The sequence below is a fragment of the Cariama cristata genome, unplaced genomic scaffold (genome assembly GCF_000690535.1).
Source record: "Cariama cristata isolate BGI_N322 unplaced genomic scaffold, ASM69053v1 scaffold6172, whole genome shotgun sequence".
In the NCBI taxonomy this organism is placed as follows: Eukaryota; Metazoa; Chordata; class Aves; order Cariamiformes; family Cariamidae; genus Cariama; species Cariama cristata.
This window is the reverse complement of record NW_009605430.1, coordinates 24,310-43,311: the sequence shown is the minus strand read 5'-3', so window position 1 is coordinate 43,311 and position 19,002 is coordinate 24,310. Positions and strand designations below refer to the sequence as shown.

The 19,002-nt window shown below is 45.9% G+C and overlaps 1 protein-coding gene across 1 annotated transcript in view; it reads left to right on the top strand.

Moving 5' to 3' along the window:
• LOC104158326 (voltage-dependent N-type calcium channel subunit alpha-1B-like) overlaps nucleotides 1-19,002 on the top strand; it is a gene marked incomplete at both ends in the record, with an annotated part of 179,320 nt that overhangs the window by 136,226 nt on the left and 24,092 nt on the right. The window contains 8 exons of the mRNA XM_009695941.1: nucleotides 567-727; nucleotides 1,878-2,015; nucleotides 2,920-3,121; nucleotides 4,672-4,836; nucleotides 5,813-5,923; nucleotides 6,088-6,171; nucleotides 11,321-11,326; nucleotides 16,777-16,893. Coding sequence (XP_009694243.1) covers nucleotides 567-727; nucleotides 1,878-2,015; nucleotides 2,920-3,121; nucleotides 4,672-4,836; nucleotides 5,813-5,923; nucleotides 6,088-6,171; nucleotides 11,321-11,326; nucleotides 16,777-16,893 — 984 coding nt within the window. The remainder of the gene's footprint in view (nucleotides 1-566; nucleotides 728-1,877; nucleotides 2,016-2,919; nucleotides 3,122-4,671; nucleotides 4,837-5,812; nucleotides 5,924-6,087; nucleotides 6,172-11,320; nucleotides 11,327-16,776; nucleotides 16,894-19,002) is intronic.

Below are 19,002 nucleotides of genomic sequence, written 5' to 3'. Positions count from 1 at the left end.
TAATAAATGTATTTGAGAAGTTCTTTGCAGGGGGTTCAGAAGTGACATATGCTGACTAGATTAGTCACACTTAAGTTTGATAGACAGTTCATTAGAAAAATATTATTCAAAGCATTTGGTTGTTTTGTATCTGATATATTATCCTTATTATTCAAACCAAAATAATGGCCAACGTGTAACATATTTGATGAGCTTTTACCTATCCACTGGGAGTAAATTAAACAAAAATGTGGTTTTTACTTCATAATTGGCCATGGAAATATTTGCTTAGGACTAATATTTATCTCGACGAGCTGCGATTGTCTTTATAAATTTTACAGGCAGCACCAGAAAATCCAGTGGCAGAGCCAAACTCGCCGAGAAAGCAGGAGATGTAGGAAGCCAGCGTTACTTCTCACAGCTGGAGCATGACTCTTGGTCAAACACTTGGTGTGCAAGTCCCTGAAACCATCCATGGGTTGTAGGTTGGGTAATTACTCCCAAGCGTAGTTAGATGCTAGACGCCAAGATGTTAGATGCACTTTTCCTTTCTTTCAATCCCTAACCTTGTTCTCCTCCATCCCCAGGCTGTCTTTGACTGCGTGGTGAATTCCCTGAAGAACGTCCTCAATATCCTCATAGTTTACATGCTCTTCATGTTCATTTTTGCTGTCATTGCTGTGCAGCTCTTCAAAGGCCGATTCTTCTACTGCACCGATGAGTCAAAGGAGCTGGAGAAGGACTGCAGGTACAGCCGGGGGCAGGGGCTGTGGGGGAGAACCCAACTTTCCTCCAGCAGCAGCAGCTCCCCTGACTGTCCCAAAGCTGCATCAGTCAGGTATCTGCTGAGCTTGGTGAGTCTCCTGTAAGTAAGAGCAATGCTTCGGCACAATTAGCCTAGAGGTGAATTTTCCCTTTTGATGTCTGAACAACTGCATCGTTCCTGGCTCCGATCTAGCAAATGCTTACCCAAACGCTTAATGTTACAGGGGAGCAGGCTTCTCTCCCAGGGAGGGCTAGGTGGGATTTTAAGGTAAAATATTTTTGAAGGGATGGCGTGACTCCTCTTTCTACCTGCTGCCTTGATTCTTAGGGCTTGTATGAATTAGAAAAACATAATGAATAAATAATCAGAAGTAAGTCAGTTGGAAGTTAAAGAGCTCCTAATTAGTTAGAAAAGGGGACAGTATTTGAATATCTTAAAAGCCCTGTCGTGCTTTGTCCTTTGCAGCAGACTGTCAAGGTATATTACTCACCACAGCGTGCATCTTTCTCACTTGCCTTTTTTCTTGGCACCCAAACCACAACCTCAGCACCGTCCAGCTCTGCTCGCGTTACACCTCTCCTCCTGCCTTGCAAGCGCAGGGTACGTCCCCGGTGGGACTGCATGTACACAGCATCCGCGGAGGCTGTTGCTGCGCTTCGTCCTTGCAATAAAGCAGATCTATTACAGAAAGGGATGTGAAATTACAGAACAGTGTAGGTTGGAGGGGAGCTCTCCAGATTCCAGGTCCCTTGACCCCTCAAAGTGGGACATATTTAGGAACTGGATCCAACTCCGAAGTAGGAGTCAGAGACTTTTCCCCATCAAGTTTTCTGTGGGATCAGATAATTTGGGGGCCAGCATGCCGTTAATTGCTGGCTTTGCCTAATGAATGAATGCCCTGATTACAATTTCTTTTATTTCTAGACCTCAGATCCAGTTCCTGTGGCTCGAAATGGCTTGAAAAATGGCCTTTACTTCTGTTACAAACCTAAGGGCTGTCTCTTTCTTTGTCTTTAATACATAGCACATTCAGACTCTGCTACTAGGACTTTCCGATGCTTCTCAGTGAGTCATATGAAATGGCTGATTTGGTTTAATTCTCTCATTTGGTCTGAATCTCTGTTTTTCCTAGGGGTCAGTACCTTGATTATGAAAAAAATGAGGTGGAGGCACAGCCCAGGGAATGGAAAAAATACGAGTTTCACTACGACAACGTGCTCTGGGCTCTGCTCACACTCTTCACCGTCTCTACAGGCGAAGGTTGGCCAACGTGAGTACATGGGGCCAGCAGGGTCAGTGGTCACGGAGGTAATGGCAGATTTCCACAGCTCTGAGGGACACGTAGACAGGAGGTGACCTCTGAAATAAGAATAGTCTTTTATCAGCTAAGCTTTTACCTTCCCTTGTGTGATTATTGGGTGAATCAGCAGACAGGGCTCTGCAATTTTCTCGACGTTCCTCTGAGCCTGCACAGGGATGCTTAGGTAGTTTTCAGTACTTAATAGCTTGCTTGCTCCAGTATTTTGGACTTGCACACCTTTCTCAGGTGTAAAATTGATAATGGAAATGTAAAAAAAATGAGGGGTAAAAGTATTGTGACCTATGCTGAAAGTATGCTGGGTCTGACAGTCCCAAAATTATATTCAGTTCAGCATATGACTTTATTTTGGCACACTTTTCTGCTGGGACATGTGGAGCACAATTCATGGCCAGGTTTTCTCCATGGCAGGTCTTCCCTGTCCTCCATGTTCAACTATTTCATAAAACAAAGAATAGCACATACAGCAGCATCAGTCTCCCTTTTCCAGCCCTTCACTGTGTTCCCCTACTCGGAGGTCATCAATACCTTTCTTTTCTCACCCTTACTTCATCCCTGTGGACCAGAGAAGAGAAGCCAGATCTAACTGTATCCTCTCCCCTTGGGCAGGAGGGATAAGTGGATCTGTATGTAGCAAATCTCCATCATTCTGCAGAATGGTGAAAACAGAAAGGGTTTCCCTAAAAATATCCTCAAGGAAAACTGCATCCCAGTCATAAAGATGGGAGTGAGTTTGACCTGAGCATATGTGGAAAACCCTCCACACGAGTGAAGGCCAGTGAGTGACTATCAGGGTGTCATTGGTGCTTCACGCTGATTTCATTGACTTTTCTTCTCTCTTTGCCCTTGATTGCAGTGTGCTGAAGCACTCGGTGGATGCTACCTACGAGGAACAGGGTCCCAGCCCTGGCTACCGAATGGAAATGTCTATCTTTTACGTGGTGTATTTTGTTGTCTTTCCTTTTTTCTTTGTGAACATCTTTGTGGCGTTAATCATCATCACCTTCCAAGAGCAAGGAGATAAAGTGATGTCAGAGTGCAGCCTCGAGAAAAACGAGGTACCTGCGTCTTCTGAATCTAAAGTTAGCACCTAGGGGCTTAGAGCACCTCGATACTGGTGGAAACCCACTCCTCATCCCTCCCATGCCGTAGGGGGCTTTAGAGCAGTTGTTACCTGAGGGTGTGTGGTGTAGAGAGCAAACAAATTACAGATTATTTCAGCTTTTGCATAAAAACAAACCAGGGAGAGCCCCTGAATGCTTCATATTAGTAAGCACTCTCACACATCCCTGTGGACCGCACCTCCGCTTCAAAGTGAAGATAGATTTGCATGTTAGCCTGAGCATGTAGGTGTGAAAGCAGACAAATCTTTGACCTTTGAGAGGCCAGTCATCAGAAATCAAACTGAACTACAACTGCTATGGCTCGCCAAAGGAAAACTCCTCTCACCAGGCTGGTTCTGTGCCTGGCTGAGATGATGTCCTCCTGACAGCAGCCAAAAGTAGATGCCTTGGGAAGAGTGTAAGACCTGGGCAAGCATATGTAAGGCTTTTCTTTAATGCCCTAGCAAATACCATTATTTTCAGCTCAGGAACTTCCTGAGTTGGATGTGGTTTTTCTTTAGTTAGTGGCATCTCTGTATCTTTCTTCCATGGATGTATCCAGTTTCCTCCTGAACCCATGCAGATTTTTAGCATCTGCAACACCCTTCGCCCTGGGGTCCCAATGACCTGTTGCGCGAAGAACCATCTCTTTTCATTTATTTTGAAACTGGAACCTGATTTTTGATGAAAAGAGATGACTTTTTAATCAATTATTAATTAGTCCGTTGTTTGTCTATATGAACAAAAAGTCCAAAATAAAGCAGAATATTTAAAGACACTTTACCCACTTTATTTTTCAACTAAGTAGAAAGTATTTTTGTAGTAATTTATGAATTTGAATTCTTATCTAAATCCAAGATGAGAAAATGCTCCAGAATCAAAACTTCTTGTGGGTAGAAACCAATTTTTAATACAGTTTTATACTCATAATAATGTGAACAGAAATGGCCAACTAAGGGGGTCTTTGAGAGTTCACCCAGCAATATTTGCTGAATAATTTATTGGTTGAGTTCAATTCATATTTTATGAAATGTTATTAGCTGTACAGGTTTTGCTCTGTGGGACAACATACCTGAGTTTCACAAAACTTTTTTTTTTTTTTTTTTAAACACTGTTAACATCTTTACCAATCCTCCGGTTTCTACAATTACTAATCAGGAGGAGTTGGCAGTGTTTTCTGAAGTGACCCTGTAGATTTAGAACTCCCTTCCCTAAGTGAAATGGGATCAGGACGTACTGGGAGCTGGGCTGTGATGGACAGCTGTCTCCTAGGGTTGCAGGGGGCCATAGGAGTGTTGTGGGGTTTAATATTTCAGCAAGTGTCCAAAAGTGATCACAGTTTGGGGATCCTGTGCTGCATTTTACAGGAGTAGTCAGTACTCACAGCATGAAGGAGAAATACTACCCTTCGCGAAATGCTCCGCTTGCTCTCTCAACAATATCCCCACTGATAAAGACTGCTAGCTCTTTTTTTGTATTCTTTTCATCCCATTTTTGTTTTGTAGAGGGCCTGCATAGACTTCGCCATAAGTGCCAAGCCACTGACCCGCTACATGCCTCAGAACAAGCAATCATTTCAGTACAAGATGTGGAAATTTGTGGTGTCCCCTCCCTTTGAGTATTTTATCATGGTCATGATTGCACTCAATACCATTGTCCTAATGATGAAGGTTAGTGGGCTGTTACTGAATCTTTGCAATTTCGGGCTAGCAAATGTGGTGTTTGCTGGAAGGGCTTTGTACTCTCCACCTGAGAGCTGGGGGGAATCGGCAGGAGCTACCACCGCCTCTCATTTGCCTGATGTCGTTTTTAGATGCCTTGTGGGATTCCTTCGGTCCTCAAAGGGAGATGGTTTAGCTGTGATGAGATACTGCAAATGGGATTCCCCTGCACAGCACTGGTTTGGCTCATAGCCCCTCCAGCATATGGCCAGTGAGATGTGAACTGGGCTCCGCAGGTCCTGAGCTCCCAGTTCAACCTGGGCTTCCTGCTGCAGAGCAGGGTCATTTCTTGGGGATGCTCAAAATCCAGCCATGCCAGGGAAATTACTCAAATTCGTGGCAGCATCAAGCTTCTGGGACGTGATCCACAGGGCTTAGGAGAAAGAGGTGCAGGTGGCTGGATATTGTGGGTGATCTCCCCTCCTATCCCTTGCCTAGCTTAGAGTATCTTCACATTCAAGGGGGTCACTGTATTCTTAGGGTCTGCTGGAACAAAACACAGTTCTGCACTTGTTCTCTGGTTTTGAAAATGCCTTTCCTTCCTCCTGGTCCATATTGTGCTTACAGGGAGATGTACACCAGCAAGAGTCTCCTGGTCCTGGGGTTATCCCCAGCTGCCCCATTAGAATCATGGAATTGTAGAATGCTTTGGGTTGGAAGGGACATTTAAGGGTCATCCAGTCCAACCCCTCTGCAATGAGCAGGGACGTCTTCAACTCCATCAGGTTGCTGATTGGGATAGCATGTAGGCAACGGTGTTCTGGAGTGGCATGAATAACTGTGTTGTAACCCCAAGTCTTGCTTAAAGTGAGCACAAAATCTGACACTAAAATGAGCAGGAGTCTCGCAGTCAGGCAAGCCAGCTGAGAAGGTTTTATTCTCTAAGTGATCTTTCAGTAATAGCCTTTCTTCCATCCTGGTTTAGTTCTATGATGCTCCAGAAGCATATGAAGAAATGTTGAAATGCCTGAATATTGTGTTTACATCCATGTTTTCAATGGAATGTGTGCTGAAGATCATTGCCTTTGGTGTGCTGGTATGTGCCTTCCTCATTTACTTTCAACGGTTTTCTCCCTACATGAAATGCTTGTATTTCATGATGCGCATTTAAAAACAAGCAAACAAACAAAAAAAAAAAAGTGTTGCAAAAAGAAAATAACCCCATGATCCCTCTATCCCCCTTGTGTTTTCATTTGGCAGAATTACTTCCGAGATGCCTGGAATGTCTTTGATTTTGTAACGGTGTTGGGAAGTATTACTGATATTTTAGTAACAGAGATTGCGGTAAGTACAGTTTGCTCAATTTGCTCTGTTTACTAACAAAGCTGTACCCTGTCAAGAGATTGCACCTTCTCCCTACCAGCCTTATTCCCTAGAGCTGCCTCTGGGACTCATCATGCGATGATGTCCTTGGGTGACCTAATGTCTTTGATTTTGTAACGGTGTTGGGAAGTATTACTGATATTTTAGTAACAGAGATTGCGGTAAGTACAGTTTGCTCAATTTGCTCTGTTTACTAACAAAGCTGTACCCTGTCAAGAGATTGCACCTTCTCCCTACCAGCCTTATTCCCTAGAGCTGCCTCTGGGACTCATCATGCGATGATGTCCTTGGGTGACCTGGCAGCCTGTTTCCATTAGCTCCACTCTTTCTCTTTCCACGAAGATGAGCGCAGTTCTCTGCCCCAAAGACTCTCATGCGAAAAGCTCTGATGAGAACAACAGTGCTAGTGCCTCTGCCAGGAAGCAGGCTCTCGTTCAGCAAACGACTCTAACTCTGAGCCATTTTTGCCTATTGATGGAAAAATCCTGTTGAATTTAATACAGGGAAAAATCAAAAGGATTCTGTCGAGGAGGGCTGTTTTATACTGTGAGGTGCTTTGCAGGGCACACACACACACGTCTGTCCCTTGGGGCTCCTACTCAATCTTGGTCATGGGGCAGAGGGAAGGCAATAAAGGGGACTGGGAGTGGGAGAGGTGATGGGAGCGTGGAGACAGCCAGAAACTCAGCAGCCTGCACAGCCTGGGTTGGGGGAACAGGGTGCATTTCTGTTACGTGCACAAAAGCTTTGTGGGGCAATTATTTAACTTTGCCATAGGATTTGTTGGCCAGCCCTACAATGACTGCTGTCTCCCTAACAAATCCTGTACATTACATGAAGTGTACGAAGGTGTACAAACTTGCCATTAAATTCTAGAGGATTTTTCCATAAGGGCAGCAAATGCCTGACTCAAGCCTTGACAGCCTGATATTATCCAATTTATAAATTGCTCCTCTCCACTCCCAATGCATGTTTTAGCTGATGATACTGTATCTGTGTGTGATGAATTTGAACTTTGCCATAATTTTTTTTCCTAAGTCCCTGGGATTTGCTTATAGATCTGGTTTGTGTGTGCTAAGAACTATGCTCCCCAGACTTCTTTACAGGACATTCAGCTGGTGGTGGAGACCATATTACTCTTTCTAACAAAATACATTATTTCACCTAACCTCCTTGGTACAAAAAAGCGCACAAAACCCCAAAGTTTTACTCCCTGCACAAACGGTGTTCATTTAATGGTTAGTGAATCCTATCTTGTAGACTTCAGATTACTTTTTGTTTTCAATGCACGGCTTACAGCCAGGATAAAGTTACTCAGATCAAACACGAGGTCTGACTACCACTCCTCTGAGTGCTTGGGAGATTCATTTCACTGTGGGCAGGCACTGAGTGCTCGCCTCCATTCCCTCTGTCGTGGGACACATTTTCTTGCCAGGCTCAGGCACCCAAACTTTTTGCCTTGGTTTGAAAATTTGTGAAAACGTTTGCAAGTCAGCCGCAAACAGAGACCGATGCTTCTCATCCACCCCTCCTTCGGCCACTTTTGCTGGGAGGAAGCAGCACAGCCAACTCGCACGTGGTAAGGGAGCCTGTGGTCTCTCCGAGATTGGTATCTTCTCCTTCAGGAAGGTATCTCCTTCGCAACGCCAAGCCCACCTACTTCTTGTTAAAATCCTCCTTTGTACAGCTATTTTGCAGGTAGAGAGCAGCCATCAGTGTTGCCCGTTCCCTACTTGGCAGGGTGTATGGCACCTGGGGAACTGGCTACGGACTGATCAGGTTAGGCTGCAGTATGTCACTGAACTTAAGGCGAAGCCACAGCATGCCTGGGGCTGTATATGCACCTCCCCAGGTTTTTGGAAGCATCAGCCATCCCTTGGCGCTGCTGGCCAGCTATTAGGGGTAGGAGAGTTTGTGTGTAGGCAGAGATTCTCCACCCCTCTCCTGGTCTTTGGGCTGGAGATTAAATGTGCTCCCAAATATCCGTGTGTGAGGTGGCAGGCACTGAGGTAAGAACCTTGAGGGTGCTGGGAGTGATGTCATCGCCCTTCCACTCTGCAGTAACTTCTCTGGTTTCCAACATCAAAGATAGCAGCAATTTGGGGATGCCTTTGAAAAGTAGTATGAATTACCTCTAAAAACTGTCAGTACACTCCAATAAGGTTAAGCTCCCAAGCACCTAGACACCTTTCTGTTATCCTCCCAGGGGGTAATGGAGAGGCTTTTGGTTCCTGAGTAACTACATCCATTAAGTCAGACCTCAGAGAGGACTTTCTAATGTAGTTCAACAGCTTCCCCTGGCAACGCGACTAATACAAAGCTGCTCACAAACATGTCTTTAATATAAAAGCCATATGTTCCCCAGTACAACTCCAGCCCCTGACCTCTTGGTCTTCTGTCTCAGTCCATAGACCTGTTTGAGCTCTGCTCTCTCTAAATCTTCCCTCCCTGCAGCATTTCTGTATTGCCATCACGTCTCCTTTCCACATGCTTTCCCTTGCAGACAGAGAGTGCCCAGAGGTTCCCCCCCACCTTCTTGCTAGGCTTGTTTTTCCAAACTTCTTTCATACAGCCCCTCTCAGATCTCTCTCCAGCCCGTGCCCACCTGCAGCAGCAGCAACAGCACACTCATCAGCACTGAAAGGCTTTTGTAGCCACCAGTGTACACTTCCCTAAGCCACACACATCCATCTCTTGGCCTCAGACAGGGCTGGTGGGCTGAGAATTCAAGAGCATTGTGCACAGCTTGCTGAAGAGGCGTTAGGAGCTTAGTTTGCTTAAAGGGGACAGTGATGCACAAGGGCTGGTGGGCTGAGAATTCAAGAGCATCGTGCACAGCTTGCTGAAGAGGCGTTAGGTTAAAGGGGACAGTGATGCACGGGTCTTGGAATCACTGCTTAATTATATGAGTGAGAGGTTGCAGTAGTGTGGAATCACTGCTTAATTATATGAGTGAGAGCTTGCAGTGGTGCCCCAAAGATTACATTTATAACAGAATTGTTAATGGCAGCTTTCAGGATGCCTTTCATGGAGCAGTTCATTCTGCTTCATCCAGTGGCATGCGGTGGAGGTAGTCTTGTACCAGGATCTCCACTGCCACGATGAGCCTTCCTCCCCTTCCAGTCCGGAGGATGGTCTGTGGCATGTAGGATTGAAAAGAAGCAAAAGGATCCAGCACTGTCCTCTGGTCTCATTTTGCTGGCTCTGCAATAGGTTGCAGCAGGTGTTATTCTGGTCCACAGTGCATCAGGGGAAACCCAAGGGGTCCCAAAGCTGCCTTGGGAAACACCAGGGCTATTTTGCTGCCTGGAAAGTGGCACAATGCATGTATATTCTAGAAGAGTTACACTTTAAACCACCAAGGGGTCCCAAAGCTGCCTTGGGAAACGCCAGGGCTATTTTGCTGCCTGGAAGGTGACACAATGCATGTATATCCTAGAAGAGTTACACTTTAAACTGTCTTTATAATATAGAACTTGCTATTTTTTTAAAGTGGAGTTACACCTAAGTCACTTAAATACTTCTGGCATTCAGAACCAACTAAAAGATGTAGAGAAGGGCTGAAACACCTGACGCAGTGATAGCGAGCATGCTGTTTGCAAACAGCAGGGACAAAAGTGAGGACCTTTGGGTGCCTCATTCGCGTCACTTAAATACTTCTGGCATTCAGAACAGCAGGGACCAAAGTGAGGACCTTTGGGTGCCTCATTCACAGAGCACAGATCAGGTGTACGGCCTCGAGTCTTTAATCCCACCGCCTCTACCCAACTGCTCTTTGCCCTTTGTATTTCCAGGTAAGGTAGAGTAGTAACGAAGGCTTGGGATGAGCACCCACTCTGCACAAAACGCCACAGCTAATGCTGAACCCCACTTCAACTTTCTGGCTCGGTGCGTGACCGAGGGTGCAGCAGCTCTGCACAGGGTCACGGAGCTGAGGATAACCACAGAGGAGAACAGGTCTTGTCACCACTCCGAGCCGTGTCCCCAACAGAGGATGCCCTCTTTTCCATTTGCCTTCCTCAGCTCCAGCCTCTCCTCAGCTGATGTGCAGCTGCAGGGACAGTTGGGTGGCAGCCCCCGGTTTGGTCCTTCCCTGTGCATATCACCCGTTCACACGGGAGGGTTTCTCAGGCTGAGAAGCCCGCGTGATAGCCACAACACAATCTCGATTGTCTGTCTCCACCTGTCCCTGTAACAACCACCCCTGAAGCCCTCCAGGTCCCTCAGGAGAGGAGATGCTGTCCGGGTATGACTTTTGAGACCAGGTTCACAAATAGTTGCAGGAGCACACTTTTCTCCGTGACTCTATTCTCCAGCTATAAGTGTTCTCCAAGGTAAATAAACCTGCTCCCCTGGGCAGTCTCATCTTGAGAGACTCTGCTTCCACCAGCCTTGCTGCATCGGTACTTTTAACCCACTGAAAAGTAAAGATAAAAGGAAAAGAAATGTGTTGATTAATTGCTTTATTTTAATTTTCTAGTCATGTCATATGTAATTTACTTTGTGAATGCAGTGGAATATATATATATATATTTTTTATTTCCTTAGGCAAAGAACACGTATGTCAGTTTTTTACCCCCTCAGTAATGGAGGTAAAATAGATGGCATTAAGGAGAAGGTGTCCTTGCGGCCACAGCCGGCCTCGGGAGGCCCAGTGGGTGTATGGCAAACTGACATCCATTTCTGTGCCTGGAAATATAAAAAACATACTGAGAAGTGTTTGTGAATTGTCTCCCAATTTGCATTACAAAATGAAATGCAAATAACTACTGCACTGTCTGTGTTACCTTTAGGATCTCAGAATCTGTTTTGGTTTGAAGCATTTTTTATTTATATAATTATCATAAAATAACACCCCCAAAAGCCCAACAGTTTTTTTCCCGTGAAATTTTCGGAGTTTCCTTTTTTGCTTGTCCTGATTACTCATTTTCTCTTTTGTTTCCTGTTTTGTTCTTTATTTTCCTTATCTACCTGCTGAATCACGCCATCCAATCAACATACAATGCGAAAACCATGTCTCCGTCTGTATGTTGTGCACCTGCTGCTCAAAAAAAAATAAAAATTTGTAAATAATCTTGCAAATATCCATCCATGAAAACATCACATATAGGACACGGTTGGTTTCATTGAATTTAAACAATTATTTAAATTCTCTGCTTTTATTTTCTCTCGTTTTTCTTTAATTTAATTTGTTTTGATGAGATTTCCGATTGCACTGGTGAAAAAGCCTCACTGCAGCGTGCCTCAAAACTGGCTTCTGTTCTGCATCTTCTTCCCTTTGGCTAATTGGTGACGTGAGGCAAATGCAGTTACCAATAGCCTGCTCTCTGCTGTTTGTTACACCTGACCATGATAAAGGGGAGACTGACACTTGCTTTATTTTGGTGGAAAATTGAATGAGAATAGGAGGAAAGGATGCTTCTGGATGACCTGGAGTAGAGAAGATTGGCTGGCTGGGAAACCCTTCATTTTGTAAGTGGTGGTACCAAATTCAGTTCTCAGAAACCAGTTTTGTTTTCTTTTATCATTAGATGCGTTGAGCTTTCCGCGAAGGGAAGCAGTACATTTAAGAGGGCTGCCTTACAGGTATTTTAAGCCCATGGTTTCCACTGTACTGTAAGGCAAAAAAAAAAAAAAATTGAAGTGATTACAGACTTGCTTCCCTCAAATCAAAAGAGAAGTCGCAGGAAAGCGTTGCTTTTATTCAACTTCGAAAATTCTTTGTGATACCAGCATATAGAAGCATTTTGCCACCACAGTGGACATAGTGTCCCTGGATGCAAAAGCAAATATGTCAAGTAAAATGCATGAGCCATGTTATGAACAGGGCTGAAAAGTACTGGGAACCAGATCCCACTGGGAATTTAGTGCCTGATTCCAAAGACACCTTTGGAAATATTGGCCCTTGTCCTTGAAAATTATAAATTAAGCAAAAGAGGATGAATAAAGAAAAATACAATTAAAAAAAAAATTTTCCATTCTTAATTATCTTGGCTATGGTTAATAACACAAATGAGACCATAAGCTTATAACAAATATTTGCTTGGCCACCTGACAACAGCTCTTGGATCTATGTTAACATCTGGACTTCCTGTTGCACAGTTGCTGTTAAGAAACAAATCCAAGTGAATCTTCATGACGGACTGCAAATAAGCTCCATGCATCCTTCATGGAGGGTCACAGGAGGGAGTTTTCTGCTAGGAAGCAGCAAAGAAGAAAACGATAGTGCATAAATTACAAGTTTGCCTGCTGCGATCTGAGAAGGGAATCCTCCGCGTGTGTTGTGGCGGCTGGAACCATTACAGATGTGGGAGAGGTGAGGATGTCTTTGGAGACTTCGACTTCTGCACCTCTGGCCCAGGCAGCACAGATCAGCGCTCAGGCATCAGCTGTGCATGTGAAAATAGACTGAAAAAAAGGTCAGCTTATCTTCTTCTGGCCAAATTTTGGCCTTGTTGCTGTCCGTGTTGCAGGTTAAAGATCTAAATGCTTATCCTGCAGTTTGGTAGGATTGTGGTCTCTATGGTCATACGTGTAGGTCCAGGCTCCTTCCATCACTCGGCATCCAAGGCGTCCAAGCTGGATATTTGGAGCACCAAGTTGTCCTCTGGAACTGCTTTCTTCCTTCCACTGCTGATGATGCGAGCCTACAGTGACTATCGCAGAAGAACCAAAGTTGAAAGGTAGCAGGGAACGAGGAGAGATCTGGGCATCACACACATAAAATCATTTTTCCAGTGTTCCTGGATCAGGATGAAAGGACATGATATGATATGCCTGGAATGGCACAGTCCCCAAGACACAGACAAGTGTGGCAAAAATCTTCAGCCTCTTAAAATCAACAAGGGTTTTCCCCAAGCTTCAGAGGAAGCCAAGACCCTCTGCAAGATTCAGGAACTCTTCTTCAGTACTATCAATGGCATGGACATTTAAGTAAGAACACAACCATTTCCTTGACAGCAGCTCCTTAGCAGCATGGGTGAGTTGTTGTTGATGCCAGATGAAGAGAACTGCCAAAGCTTCCTGAGTGATCCCATTCTTGGCTTGGTTGGATTCCTCTTCCCATGGCTCTTTGCAACTTTGGGTGAGCCCTTCATTTTGAGGACAGAAATCTGAAGTTTCAAGTCTGGGGGTTGTTGTGTTCTGCAACTGGGCTGCAGGAAGAAGCAGGGATGAGCAGCAGAACTTCTGCTGGATTTATTGCTTTGTGGCAGTGTAACGTAACCTCCTTCACGAAATCCTGCAGAACACGTCCAGCCATGGTGTAAAAACTTCATATTCCCACCGCAGGTTTAAAAATCCAAGACACTAAATCCACTGAGCTGGTGCTTTGCCACTGGTGTACAGAATGGAGCTCATTCTGCATCCCTGCGGACAGTGGGCACCGCTCCTGTGTTGGGGAGGAAACCACTCTGGTGCTGAAGGTGCTGGCAGAACAGATCCAGGCAATGGCTGTGTGCCCTATTCGTGGCTTTTCTGCTTTTTGGTATGGAAAACACCCTCCGAAAGGGTGAAAGAGCAGGCTGCCCATGGTGGGACAGCAACAAAGGCCAGCTCTTTATCCACAATATCTGTTCTCCCTGGTTCCCTCCTGCTTTGCACTTTGCTCCAGGGATGCATCGCTTGGTCAAGCTTCAGTCACGCTCCTGTCGTGGGAAGCAGTGGCTGTGCCTGGCTGTGCCCAGACCCCCGGGGTCTGACGAGCAGCTGGGTCCTGTTGGTACCAGATCACCCTCTTTTAGGAAAACAGTGACAGGCCAGAGGGAAACATTTTTCAAACATCGTTTGCTAGTCCTCAGGTGGATCATAAAATCATAAATCTACGGTGCCTCTTGTGAGCACCGGTCAGCCTTTAGCATCTGTGCAACAGAAAAGCAAACAAAATCCTGGAAAGAAAGACTTTGATAACCCAGAAGACGATATGTGTGTCATGTTACAGAGGTGGCTAAGTGGGAAGAGAATTGATGCAAACCACTGTTATACAGAAATATCGCAATGTGGAGTTTCCCCTTTAACTGCATGCAATTCTAATACCTGCCTGGACAGTTGAGGTGTCGAAGGATGGGTTTTCTACGCAGTGTGCTGAGGGTTACACACGCAGAACCCTTCCATCCATCACGAGCGTGTGTAATTTTTCCTCCCTACGAACAGCGCAGAGAACGGTCCTTCGAACGGTCTGCGAATGTTGGTGACGGTGGATTTTCCTGGGTTGCGAGTGATTCCCCGTGGAGCTGAGGCTTTTGCTGCACTTTAGGAAATGGCAGTGCATGAGTCAAGCAAGGAGGGTTTGGAGCTGGGGGCGGAGGGGGGGGAAAGGTTATGGACTATTTGTCCTCCAAATCCCAGGGAGTGGGGGGTTATAGACATAACTGCACAGCTTTGAGCCCCCCGTTTCCTAGCGCATGTGTACAGACTATCCTGTATAAAGCACCACGCAGCAGAGGGATAGCCTGTGCTGACCGACCTCGCAGTCAGCCCAGACCAAAGCAGACGTTAACATCACGTCAGCTGCGATTATGAGATTATAGCAAAGTCTGAGTAAAACAATGTTCTTGCTGTTAAGCTGCAGTAAGGTGGGAAGAGGGAGGTAAGGGAGGTTCATACGTGGAGAGATGGATCCTGCAGATGCTGCCTGTGCTCCTTGGAGGAGCATTCGGCTTGTGCACGGGAAAGAGCCGGCTTAAGCGTTGCTCTGAAGGTCGTCATTTGTCAGACTTGCAGGCCTGATGCCCAAGTGCCATGAATATTAAACATAAGGATCCAGTTCCTGCTGGTGGGGAGACTTTTTGTGATTAAAATGGGCTCTGGGTTAAACCCTTGCCCTGTGCTGAAAGCCGCCGCAGGTGCTCTGCGGAGGTGTATCGCCCCGCACCGCAGCCAGCGCAGCGGGAACAGCTTACTAAGGACCAGCTTAGCGGGGGCACCCGGTTCTCCAGCTGTGGTCTGGCTCTGCCCTCTGGATCTTATACAGCCCTTACCTGCTAAGGGGAATTCAGACAGTATTTTGTGAAGGGAATGTAAACGATGTGAAAAATAAAACAGAAGCTGATGCTAAGGGACAAGCGTTGAATTTTTAGTGCCTGTTTTACTGACCTTGAACAACCCAGGGGAATCCTCGCTTGTGTTTTGCCTGCTAGAGCTGATTTCTGTTGCTGACTTGAATGAGCTCAGTGTTGTCTGCTCTTTCATTGAACATACCTGTGCTTTTCTCTTTTCTCTTTATTTGAGGACTGAGTCTGATATACGGTCTGTGCCTAACTCTGAGCTGCTTGCATTTTTAACATGAGAGAAACCAAGTGCATGCCTGAGACTGATTTCTTGAACTCTTTGATGGGATTGGTGGAATGCGATGCTAATGGCCCCAAAACTGAGCTGGCATTTAAATAAATGAATAGATCCAACAAGCCCCCCCAAATTCAGCATGAGCTCTGAAGCCAAATGAGCAAGAAATGTGGGTCAGTTCAATGTGAATGGGTGTCTTCTGGTAAAACAATAATGCAAGGGAAAGACTATTTTTGCTCATCTTTACCAACAAGAGCTCCTTACGATGATATTTTCCACTCCGCTGCTTGATAAAGTGGGATGCTTTCTCTCTTTAGCTAACTCAGTCAAATAAGTGGCTGTGAACAGAGATTCACAAATAAGTGAATTGGAACCAGTACGGAAAGGGGGAATGTTTTTCATCTCCTTAAAATAGGAGGGCAAGAGGGATCTGGCTTTTGCATGTTTTGTTTTGGAAAGAACCCTCTCTAGATTAGCTCATTGGGGCAAGAAACCTCTTTTCCCTGAAGGAAAGAAAAAAACGGAGTGTGGGGTGGGGAGAATCGTACAAAACAAATGGAAATCGGAATCTGTTTCTAGCAGTTCTTCAATCCACCTACAAAGGCACATTTAATAATAACTTAAAAAATCAGCAGGTTCCTAAGGTACCCTCCTGCTGGTGAACACTCAACCTCCCCAATTGATTTGCTGTCATTGATCCATCTTCCAAACAGTCTTGCTGGTGCCATTTCTCCTTGATAAGCCTGTCCAGTCTCATGTCGTACAAACATTTAAAATCTCCAGGTTAGAAAACATCCTCATTCTTTCAAGGATGTTTTAATCTTCACTGGACAATGCCTTTCTTTGTTATGGTAGCAGCTGTATACACAGTCCCTTACAACTGTCTTGGCTAAAGTTCAATTCTTTGTAGAAAGTGAGCTGACCAAGACTTCAAAGCATCACCATTCTTGACAAAATGATAATACGGCACCATTACCTCTCCCTGAGTGTTTAGGGGGAGAAAATCTACTCAAAGAAAACAAGACCTCCATGGACAGCGTGAAGGGGCCTTTTCCTTTTCTATCATTGACCCAGTAGCAGAGGGGAGGGCTCTTGTGGAGAGGGATTTTCTCATACTTGCTGCATGTGGAGTGATCTGCACTGACGAATGTTTCTTTTGGAAGGTTTTCTGGTGGCCGATTTGCTGCTTAGATCGTGAAGCTGGTAATTTTAATTTCTTTTTTGCGGGCTGTGGTTTCTAATCGCGTTAATTTCTGAAGGACACAAAACCTTTACTTTCCACAGGACAACTTCATCAACCTCAGCTTCCTGCGGCTCTTCAGGGCAGCAAGACTCATCAAGCTCCTTCGCCAGGGTTACACTATCCGCATCTTGCTCTGGACATTTGTGCAGTCTTTTAAGGTGAGTGTTAGGCAGGGTGGGAGGCAGGGAAGAGATGCAGGGAGACGGTAATGCTCAGCACGTCTGTAGCATCCTCCACTGAGTATCAAAGAGCTTCCCCTTGCCAAGGGGACGGCCTCTCTGCACCTCTACAAAGCAATTACAGGAATACTAATTCTGCAGAAAAAAGCGTAACTGTTTTGCACTGAATATCCCCTGAACACTACAGGTGCTGAGCATTTTGGAAGATGCGTCTGAAAGCCAGACGGCTACTGATGCAGACTCACAGCAAGTGTGCAAAGCTCAGGTTGCCCTTGAAACTACCACAAAATCCCTACGGCAAAGTTCTGAGACTTGGGTATTCGCATAAGGAAACGGCAGTCTGACTAATAAGTGCCTTCATGCCTGCTGTTTGCCTGCAGCAAGTTCAAAAAGGTTCAATTGCTTTCACCAGGTTTCAGTCTTGGTAGAATGTGATAGAGGTGAAACCCAAACCGTGCATTTTGGCAAGATAAACTGCGAAGCTGTATAACACAGGGCTGCGTTTTTACGACATGGAGGATTACAAAAAGGAGGTTTTGTTTGAAAGGCGAGATAGTTGCTTTGCCTGGTTTCCTTTGCCCCTGCCCTTCCCTCCCAGCAAGCCTCAGCATCTCGTGGTAGCCGGTACATAGTGGCGCAGGAGCAGCTGGCCACGGCAGCTGGATATGGCACTTCTGACCTAAGTGACCCTCAAACAACTCCCTTACAGCAGCTTAGTTCTCAACTTGTGCTTAACTTCGAGTTAGCTGTTTTCCAGACCTAAATAAGAGCCCACATGACTCAAAACTGGTTATTTTTAACAGCTCTCAGCCGGTTTGTGCCCATTTCTACAGCTTGTTGTGTTTTAATGCTGGTTATGGGGCATGCTCTGCATGTTCTGCAGGGCAGAGAGGGGAACATTTCATCTGAAATCAGGATTTTTAGCTCTAACGCACTAGTGTTTATCGACTGGGCAGCTGCAGGGTGCAGACCCCCAGTCCCATCACACACGGACCTTCTCCCGGAAAGCACTTGACCTCCCTCGCTCTGGAGATCTCGTAGGACTTTCAGGGAAATACAAAGCAGAGGTGATGCAGGAAAGCAAAGCATGATGAGGTCAGGAGGTGCCCGAAGATGAATCTGTTCACTGACTCATAGCCGCAGCCAGCAAACTTCATCTCCCGCTTGCTGTCGGGGTGCGATGCTCCCCAGCACCACCCGTGCACGTGGTGGGTGGCCCAGTGAGCCTGGGGACTGTACCTTGGGCTTTGCACAGGGTCTTGCCTTCTTCTGGGCCAAACTCTGAGGTCTTCAGGTGATAGCTTATGTCCTGGGTGCTGTCGCAAGCTCAGGGAACTTGTCTGCGGGTCGGTGAGATGTCAGGGTATTTTGCCTCGTGCTTTCTGGAAGGCGTTATGGTGGCAACTGGTATTTAACAGCGCAGAGCATGGTGGGATGCAGAGCAACGAGTTTCTTTTGCTTTGGCTGTGCTTTCAAACACATCATGGTATCTTAGACAAAACGATGTAGAGAGGTTATTGTAGATGGTAAAACCGTGGGAGGAGTGTCCTGTCTCCAAAAATGGAAAAGACTTGTTAAGAGAAGAAAGACATTTCTCTCCTGTGGTTGCAGAGAGATGCCGGGCGGCTCTGCCCACAGCAGGCTGGGAGTGCTGGCCAGCCCCGTGCCAGCAGTGAAAGAACCAGGATGGAGAACTGGTTTCAGCAGAGCGTGAACGTGGCTATTGCTCTGCACCGGAGCTGTTCGAGAGGGAAGTTTCTGTTAGACCTTTTAGACTACAGAGGCGAAACCTCTTTGGAGGGTGGAGATGGGAACATAGCAATTGCTTCTTTCTACAGGCAACCTGGAGAAGAACTGCAGGCATCCGTGCTGTTATCCCATGGCCGGGGAGGGAGTGAGTGTTGTATTACACTGTACGTCCCTTTGGGAGACACCAGACAGGCAGCTGGTGCTCTTGCATTCAACTTCTGTGTTATGCTTTCACCCAACCATCAAGCAGCTTAATGGAAAGGGCCTGCGATTTGAGGGGGTTGCAGTGCCTTAAATTTGTTAGGTTGTGTTTTCCTTGAGGGTGGATGGAGGTGGTGT